This window comes from Neopelma chrysocephalum, unplaced genomic scaffold (assembly GCF_003984885.1).
Source record: "Neopelma chrysocephalum unplaced genomic scaffold, ASM398488v2 Primary Assembly neopelma1_97517, whole genome shotgun sequence".
NCBI classification, from domain to species: domain Eukaryota; kingdom Metazoa; phylum Chordata; class Aves; order Passeriformes; family Pipridae; genus Neopelma; species Neopelma chrysocephalum.
Window position 1 is genome coordinate 2,053,335 of NW_020926159.1, and position 10,032 is coordinate 2,063,366.

Sequence of the window (10,032 nt, forward strand, 5' to 3'; positions counted from 1 at the left end):
ATGATCCTTTGGTTTAAAGGCAAAAGACACATCCTTCTTCTTCTGTATCTCTTAGTACCTGCTGAATGTCATGTGATCACTGACTTATTCTGATGCCATGTGTAGCAGGAAGTGCTGTTGAGAAAGTCACAAAGAGTAGACACAGGTAGTTTTAGAGAAAATGCTCCTGGCTGATTAGTATCAAAAATTTGCTGTGTAAATGGAAATACTGCCTCACACATTGCAAAACTAACCTGAGAAACCAATTGCTGTAGGAATTAATTGCCAGAAGCTTGCCAAAGAACAAAAAAAAAAAAGAAGAAAAAAAAAAAAACAGGAAAAAGAAACATATAAAAAAATGATGGGATGTTTACAAGGCTAATAAAAACATAATAGGGACATTTAGAAAGACAATAGTACTTATTAGGGAAAGAAAACAAGACTCAGAAGAATTACACGTGTTGGGAAAGCTGTCTGTTTCAAAACAGGAAAAACCTTTTGGTGTAGCTAATGAACAGATTCAAAGGGGTAATTACACATGAGCTCTTCTTTCGGTTGAAGTCCATTTTCATCCTGATCCTAAATCAAATTTGTTGGCCTTCATAAAAGGTGATAGTTGATAGTGTAAACATCTGTCCTGGGCCAAAAACCTGATTCATTAGTGGAACACTGGGAAAATTTCCTACAGCAGACTATAGCACAACTGTTATTTTTGATTTTGTGATACTTCCTTGGAGGCAGCATTTACTGACCATTGGTAGAGGCAAAATACAAGAAAATCTGGACAAAGTGCCCTGAACAATTATAATGCTTTCTTCTTCTTCTTCTTCCTGTTTCTTTTGGCTCTCCAGTAGTTGACAGTCTTATTTTAGAACCTAAAAAGTCTCTCCAACCACTTCACCATCCTCAGTAAGTTTCTGTGAAGGAAGCACATGTGGATGGAGAAGATGTTCTTGCATGGCCACAGGAGGGTTGGGCTGGCAGGCCCCTTAAGCATCACAGATTTTTCTGCTGTGTCTTATTTCTGTGCTGCAAAAGAGAGGGAAAGAAGCCTTCCCCAATTTATGAAGTTGCAGTAATAGAGGTGTAGGGTAAAGGAGACATCAGAGGGCTGCATTAGGGCTGCAATGTTGCTTGATGGTGAAGATGAAAGTGGCCTTTGCTCCCAGCTCCGTCGTGGACTTCTGTCCAGGCATTTAATTTTTCCTGTGTTTCAATCTGGCCCCCACAAAGTGCAGCCAGTGTGAGACTCGCTCAGTGCTTTGAGCACAGCAGGAAAAATGTGTTAGGCAATGAATACTGTCATGAGGAATTGCCTGCTGCCCAACAGTATTACCTCTCCAATGTGCCTACCTCCCCTTTTCCCATTCCTCCTCCACACTGAGATGTCAGGGCATCCTCAGGGACTCTTCTGTTTTAGGAAATAATAGGAGCTGCAGAGCACTTCAAAAAGTCTGGCTTTGTCCCATAGGTGTCAAAGAAGGACCTCAGGTTCCTGGAAAATCTGGTCCCAAATGAGTGTAAAAACGCACATTTTTGTCAGGAAGTGAATAAAATCTCACTGAAATTAAGCCAGGGACAAAGATGAAAAAGCAGATGGCCCATGACAAACTGTGAGAACAAATTTGTTCGCATGACATGGGAATAAGTATGTACTCATAACAGACTATTACTCAAGAAATTTTGAAAGAGCACAACTCCACAGGAGTCATAATGGGATTAGTCACATAAAGCCCAGTCCAGCTAAGCCTGGTGTACTGTACCTGAAAGAAGAGAAACAGACCCCAAAACAGACCACAATTAAAAAAAACAATGAAATGAATTCCAAAGAGATGCACGAGTTTATGAAGTCAGAAAAACTTCTAAGTGAATTAAAATCTGCAGAGAAGCTCGTGTATTGTTATTTATCTATTTAAAAAATGAGAGGCCAGAGGAAGAAGCCTTACTGAAGTGACTCAACCAGTAGGTTTGTAATTTGACAGCACAGAGACAGAGTTGATGTATTTTTGGTAAAACATCATGGACTTTGGAACAGACTTTGCCATGTACTCCATTACAGGATTGTTTTAGTAACCTACAATTTTTTCCAATTATTTCCAAAATCTCTTTTAAAAAAAAAATTATTTAACTGCGGAAGCCACGGGTGAAATTGAGTTTGAAAACTGTAGGAATAGGGCTAATTTGGAATACTATGATCTATTTTTTTTTATTCAATATTTTGCACTAAACTCCTGACTTGAATGGGCATGTTTAATTACATGAAAACACTTTTGTCATTAAAGAGGGCAGCATCTTGACATATATGATATTTTAGGATTTTTCCATCTATGCAGAGAAGAGTGGGTTCCTGGGACATAGATGTGATTTACTGTGTCTAAAAAATAATTAACAATAAGCTTGCCTAATGTTTTTATGAATTTTCTATGCATTTCTGAGCTGCTCACCCAAAAGCAAGTGAGTGTTCAGAGCTAGTTTGGATTCATAAAAAACATAAATTAAGAGTCTGAAATCACACATATGCAAACATCAGTCCTGGAGTGCTCACATTGATGCTTTTGTTCAGACCTACTCCAGGGTAATGCCCAGTGGTCTCTTTGCCCAAGACGATGATTTAGTTCCTTCTAGACTTCATTTACAGCTTGAAGCCCTTCTAAGCTTGACTCAGCCCACCAGTGGGAAGCAATGCCACTCCATCTGAATCAAATCTGAGCAGCACAGGAGCGATGGCTTCAGATTCAGATTCCAAAGATGGATTTTGTCCGTGCAAAAGCAGTACCGCCCTCACTGACGCACATGCTGCTCTTGGGCTTTCAGTTACCACAAGCTGTTGGTACTCCAGTTTCACTTCTCACCAGAAAGCGGAGGCAGGAGTATATTTAGACGTTCTTGGGAAGCAGCTGCAAAATGAAGTGGGAGAGCGCGCACGCACTCGGTCCCGCAGGCACACACACAGACACTGACAGCTCAGAGCACCTGCACTGACCTGAGCAGAAAGGACAGTGCACAGAGGCCTCCCACAGGTTACTGTCTTACCGAAGAGACTCATTTCAGCATCTTAATATCCTTACCATTGAATCATAGAATGGTTTGGGTTGGAAGGGACCTTAAAGATCATCTAGTTCCAATACTTCTGCCACAGGTGTGGGGGTCCACTAGACCAGGTTGCTCAAAGACCCATCTGACCTGGATTTGAACACTTCCAGGGATGGGGCAGCTTCTCTGGGCCACCTGTTCCAGTGCCTCACCATGCTCTGAGTGAAAAAATTTCTTCCTATGTTTAATCTAAATCTCCCTTTTAGTTTAAAACTGTTCTCCCTGGTCCTATCACTGTCTGCCAGTGTTAAAAGTTGCTTTCCCTCTTTTAAGTACTGGTTATTGAATTAAATAAATTAAGCATTAGTACTACTGAAATAGATTGTTTTTTCAGTCCTGACCCACTTGAAAGATTATCACCTTCTCAACCACCAGCTCATTTCTTGAAGCTCTCTAAGGTTCTCAGATTCTGCCCTCTTGCATCTTAAACCTTATCTCCATGGTTTCATGCCTTCCACAGGAACACAGAGGCAGCACTACCCATTTAGTATTCTGATTTGATAGGAAATTGCAAATGCCAAGAGGATGCAGCCAGGCTCTTGTTGGAGCTGCCAAGCAATAGGACAAGAGGCAATGGGCAGAAACTGATGCACAGGAAGCTCCTCATGAACATGAGGAAGAACTTCTTTACTCTGCAGTGACCCAACACTGGAACAGATTTTTCAGAGAGGATGTGGAGTCTCCCTCACTGGGAATATTCCAGAACAATCTGGACACAATCCTGTGCCATGTGCTCTGAGACGACCCTGCTTGAACATGGGGGCTGGACCAGATGACCCACTGTGGTCCCTTCCAACCTGACCCATTCTGTGATTCTGTGAAATTACTTGCTACAACTACACATAAAGTGAGGAATCCAGCTCACACAACTGTAGCTACTTAGAAGTTGCTCTGTCTATCTAAGGTAGTTGACTTCTCATACAAGAAGTGCTGGGAGGAGGGGGACACTTCAGAGCATGATGCCCCACCCTTCTTAGGGACCTGATAGCTTGGACTGACTTGTCCCCAGAGGTGCTTCTTTCTCAGCTGGATCTGGGATGACTGCCTCTAACTAGATTCCAGCTGAAGGGCTAATGTTAGATGAGCTGAGTCCGTGGAAAGTCATGCTTCTGCTTTTCCCTCGAGGTTTTTTCTTCACAGACCTTTCCCTTGTGAGCTGAAAAAAAGACTAAGAAATCAGAGTTTGCAGCAATTTGGCTGGAAGACAGATAAAATCAGTAGTCAAACAAAAGCAGTTAAGATAGCCAAGACTGCCTGTAAAGTGAAATACGTGCTCTTCTCATACAGATGAATGCATTTAAAGTAACTTCAGTTTCACCATACTCACAGGGCAGACCATCAATCTTTTGTTAACATCCATCATCATGAGCAGGACAAATACCAGGAAATCCTCTCCTGGAGGTGCTCCTCTGCTCCCTCTCATTACTCTAACACCTACTATTTACAGTTTTTAATACCCTGTGAGTTTTTAATACCCCAAGGTCCTCTTGGAGGTGACAGAGCAGAAGTATTCCATCTTACTTGTAAATAGGTAACATAAAGATGTACATTGGCTTTCCTTTGGAAGATCCATAGTAGATGAGAAGGATAGGTAATGTTTCTAACATGGACATCCATCTTATTTTTATACATCTTGTTTAGGAGTTCTCTTTTGCAATGTAGGCATTTTCAGTGCATGACATCCACATCCAAGTCAGTTATCCTACATTATTCCAAGTAAAGAGGTGAGGATAAATATTTCTCATTCTAGCAAAAATGAGGTGGTGCTAGACCTAATCTGCTGACTGTGAAGAAAGGCTTGGGAGTTAGATAAGACATAGAACTATGCTGTAGACTGTGAAAGCTAAAGGTGACCCAAGGGAAAGGCATGAATTTGTGTCAGTGGAGGGTTAGGTTGGATATTAGCAGAAGGTTCTTCACCTAGAGGGTGGTTGGGCACTGGAACAGGCTCCCTAGGGAAGTGGTTGTGGCACCAAGCCTGACAGAGTTCAAGAAGCACTTGGACAAGGGACATGATGTGATTTTTGGGGTGGTCCTGTGCAGGTCCAGAATTTGGACTCAGTGATCCTCGTGGGTCCCTTCCAACTCAGCATATTTTGTGATTCTGTGACCTGAATCCCATCTCAGCAACCCAATCCTCCTGAAGGAGGCCAAGCTCCCTATGCACTCAGTAGAAAAGAAGTGACTGCGAGGCTGCTCAGAGAGATACAGCTCATGTGCCTAAGCCTTCCCTTCACGGGCTTTCCCTCTATATACAACATGGAAAATATAGGGCTTTCATGGAATTTCTTCACTAAGCGCTTACAATTCAATTGTTTAGATGAAGCTGATCCCAACCAAGTTTTCTCAATCCTGGGTTAGCTTCCCTAGCTGGCGAAATAACTTTTCTTCTAAGCTACAAGGCTGCCTTGAACAGTCAGTCTTTGGATGTGGGAGTATGCTACAAAACCTACCCAGCCTCTGTAGAGTGGGTGTACTGGAGGATGCTGAAGGTCACTGTACTTGTCTGAGCACCCTGTGTCCAACATCTCTCTTCTCTGCAGGCGTCCATCCAACCCCACTTAGCTACAGCTCTGTCTAGATGTGGACTGAACACCCAGCAATGAGAGTGCCCCTGGATGCTCCAGCTGAGACTCTCTCTCTGCTAGGGCTGTACAAAAAAGTGAAAAAACAAGCACTAAAGTTTTGACAAGCTGCAATGAGGAAAAAACCAAAACAAAATTAGAGAGGAAGGAAATAAATAGAATCATCCTGTTGTATGTGATAGGCAACAGAAGTTGTTTGTTTCATGCTTCATCCTGCTTAGGACTCCCGCATTGTTGGGCTTTCTCAAACATGCCCTAGCAATTTTATCCATGTAGAAAAAGTTGCTGACACTTCTTTGAGGAGAGATTGTGACTAGGCAGTCTCCAGAGATCTCTCTCAACCTCAGTGATGCTAGATTCTGCAGTTTCCATCATCACTGTAGGTCTTCAGATAACTGAGCAGTTGGATCAGACCCCATCCAGACCAGCAGTCGCTCTGGGTGCACAGAATGCTCTATGTCAGCTGTGCATATTCCCATTGATATGAGCAGTGCAACAGCTTCCACGTCATGTATCCAGTGAGGTTTCCTGTGCGGGTGTCCAGACACCCTTGTGGAATTTCTTGGATGGAAGTATGGGAGCCTGATCAAGCTGAGCAAGTTGTGTTTAAAGGCTGCATGGCATAAGTAAACCTTAAGGGGAGATCAGGGGGATGACAAAGCTGTGGCTTCTGATAGGGAAACCATGCTATTTGGAAAGATTTCAACCAAAAGGAGGAGCCTTTGGTGTCCTGATTTGTGCCTCTATTTTTGTCTGTATTAGTTGCCATTACTTGTATTTTAACCCCACTTGCTCTTCGACCATTTAAGAATCATTTGTGACAGTTATTTTGCACAGTAGTAAACCAGATTACATCAAGGTTTGTCAAGCTTCCTCTCCTCTCTAATGTATGGAAAAATGTTACACTTAATTTGGTTTGTTTGGGCAGTGTGGACAGGGATTAGCCATGCTATATACGGACCACAAACGTTGTTCTGGTTAACACCACAGTGGAGCCAAACCTGAACATTTCATCTCAGCCCTGCAAACTTTGGTGGTTTGGATGGAAAAGGAACCTGTATTTGAACTGGGCTTTATTTTTGTTTTTGTTTTGAAAAACCAAAGACAAACCAATAGCATTTTGGAAACCCAACATCCAGCATCCTTAGCCCACCTCTATTGGACAGGGATTGAGTGCCTGTGAAGGCAAGGACTTTGTATTGGGAAGAAAGCCAATACACAAAGGAAGGAAACTGTTTCAAGGAACCTGCAGTAACTTTCCATAAAAACCTCAGGGACCTCAAGGCAGTCTGAATTTTGTGTCATAATCCCCCCTAAGCCACATATGTGTTTGATTAGGAACAACATGGTGGTCCCATGTGGGACAAAGATGGACTTTTGCTCGCTGCATGTCCAGCTGGTTTGGTGTTAGAAATGACAGGGAGAAGCCTTCTTTGTTTTTGAGTGAGTTTCAGTTTGCTATCTGGAACACCAAACCAGCCAGTAATGAAAATGAATTTCTCACATCAAATTTTTTAGATGCCAGAAATAATAATAGTATGTTGTTAACACCTTAGTACTTGGCTTTCTCTAGGTTGTTTTAACCTAGATAAATCTGTTAATTTGTGTCTTTGTATCCACAGTAGTGCCTTAAAATTTGCACTTAATTGCAGCAGAAGTAGTTTTAAAATCCATCTGTCTTACACTGACCACTCCTGTAGCATCTCACCACCTCCTGTATAATGTGTTCCCAATGCTAAAATAAAAATCTACAGAGTGATATAGTAATTCCACCAATACATATCTTTGAGGCTGTTGAAAAGCAAACATTTCCTATTATATTTCTGGCTTTCAGAATAATTGTAAAAATAGGATCATCCTTACCATACAGTATTTAACAGCTGGGCACAGTGGGTAGAGCACCTTGGACCTTAGCATGGTTCTCCAAGCCTTTGTGTATCCCCTAGGGGCTGCTCTATCATCCTAGACTGTATTTGATGGATTCAGTCCAAGAAAGCACGTTTCTGATGACCATAGGGGACACTGGATGAGGTCCACTGAACTACTGGCAAGAGAGCACAGGTGTCAGGCTGGGATGGCCAGTGTCAACAATTTCTTTCTATCTACTTGTTCTTTTTTTGATTTGATTTTCATAGCTGAAGCTAATGAAGGGATCTTGGTAGGGATATATATCTCAGTTTGTGTAAACTCAGTCATGTTTCCACATACAAAAAAAATAAAATTATTGAAGAGTTTAAGCCACCAAGTAGCTCTTACTGTTTCTGGTGTTTAGTTGTCTATTCAAATCAAAATGCTGGAAACTGGGACCCTCTGTAAAGCAGCAATTAACTTTGGCTCGGGCAGCAGCCATCCAGCCCTCACATCTCCAGGGGAGATCTGAGTCAGTTAGGACATTACCATCATTTTATGGCTGGCCAGGAAAACACAGCAGGGAATTCACCAGCTAATGCACAGCTATGAGACGCCAACCAGAAAAATGTTCAGGCCTGTCCACAGGCTTTATGAAGAATAAGGGTGGAAAGTTAATTTAGTTTTATAATATTTAGTTCATGTTTACCTACAATAGACTCTTGTCTTTGAGTACATCTGTTCTTTTCTAATTGGCCTACAGAGAGTATCACTGCCAGCTGATGAAATTCCCCCTTTCAGAAGGCCTGGTCCCATTGAGGGGACAGCAGGCAACAGTCTATGTATGTAAGTAAAATGTGTAAATCAAGGCTCACAATGTGTCTTCCTTACAGATTCAGATCCTTGCACGCCTGATGCTCCACCTGCTGCCACTTCACCACCAACCTCTGAAGAACCCGGACCTTTCACAGCTCCAGCATCACCCTGCTCTTCCTCTGACACTGGTACTGCATCATTTTCACCACCATTACCTGCCTGTGTCGCAGCCTTATGTCCCAAACCACCTCCTATTTCACCATCAACATCCACTTCTGCTGCCACTGTTCTCCCTGGACTTCCTTCTCTTCCTGCACCACCTGCCTCTGCTCCATCCCTGCACCCTGGAATTTATTTGCCAATAGTCCCACCCAGTGGTGCCACCCATCTCATCAACTGGCTGCCCTTCCTCGCTTCAGCAACACTTGCCACCATCCAAGGGAAGGAGGAAGACCAGCCACCCGTAAGAACAGGCTCCCTGGAAGGCATGAAGCCCTGCAGCAGCCCACCCCCACAGCCCTCCCATGATGAGAATCCCCAGGCAGCACCTGTGGGAAACAGTGCTCCGGGGGCTGCTTCCCCACCACCAGCTGTCCATACCATGCCCCCAAGCTCCGAGCAGGCGTCGGCGAATGTGAGCGACATCCTGGCCGAGCTGCGGACGATGAACAGCCACCTCTCCACCATCGCCCGAGCCCTGACCCAGCTGGCATCGTCCCTGGCACCGCAGCAGGATGCACGTGGCACCCCCCCTCCTTAGGGCCAGGTCTGCACAGGCTTACCATGCTCATAGGGGCTGGAGGAAAGGGACCCTACCCAGACCTGCCCATACCATCTGTGTGTGCGCTCTCTGCGGTCGCTGACGCCGACCATGTCTCCCCAGTGGGTTTTTCTGTTTGTTTGTTTGTTTGCTCCTTGTAAATGGCTGCATATATTAAAAAATAGTTTTGTGGTCTTGTTAATAAAATTGTTTATGTTTCTTTGCATTCCTTTCAGATGTGCTCTCTCCCCTCCTCTCACCCATTAACCACACGAGCACTGGTAGGAGTCGGTGAGGTCTCGCACGGTGAATGCTGAAAATCTGAAGTGGTGAGAAGTTACCACGAGAAAATACTCGAGGAGGTGACAAAACCCCTCTGGGCAATGTGGGGGGACACAGACAGGAAAGGACACAATAAAACTCTGAAAAAATTCCCTATTTCTCTCCATCTATGCTGCATGGGATGGCTGTGTTGAAATTGGACCCTTTCCTGGTACACTAAATCTCAGAGGTAATTGTAACTGCTGACGCAGGTACACTCTGTGATAAATTGTCCAAAACACAATGCAGGGTAGTTGTCTAAGCAGCACTGGGGTTGAACAGCTAACAAACAGCCTCGACCACCTCTTGTCCTCCAGAGATCAAGATCTGATGGTGCTTAGCTGAAGTCAATCTATCTTACTTTGCCGGTGGTGCCTCGGGTTCTTCAAGTGCATAAACAGGCCAAGCTAATTTACAACAATTAGCCAGGCACGCGTGGATAGATCCTGACATTTCACCATCTTTTCCCTATTGCCAAGCTGCAGCAGCTGGCATAAAGGTGGCATTGAAGGCGTGAAACCTCAGACAATCCCCTTCGTGGATGAAGAAAGAGCTCTTGGACATGAATCCAGAATCTGCCCTCTGAGGTACGTGACCTGTAGAGCAGCTGATGAGGGACCACTGGACACT

At 43.8% G+C, this 10,032-nt stretch overlaps 1 protein-coding gene across 2 annotated transcripts in view; it reads left to right on the top strand.

Moving 5' to 3' along the window:
* The window catches only part of RUNX2 (runt related transcription factor 2), a 226,550-nt gene extending 217,371 nt beyond the window's left edge, over positions 1-9,179 (top strand). For both annotated transcript variants that reach the window (XM_027672658.1, XM_027672659.1), the window contains one exon: positions 8,399-9,179. In XM_027672658.1, coding sequence (XP_027528459.1) covers positions 8,399-9,081 — 683 coding nt within the window. In that variant the 3' untranslated portion in view covers positions 9,082-9,179. The remainder of the gene's footprint in view (positions 1-8,398) is intronic.
* Positions 9,180-10,032: the final 853 nt, after the last annotated feature.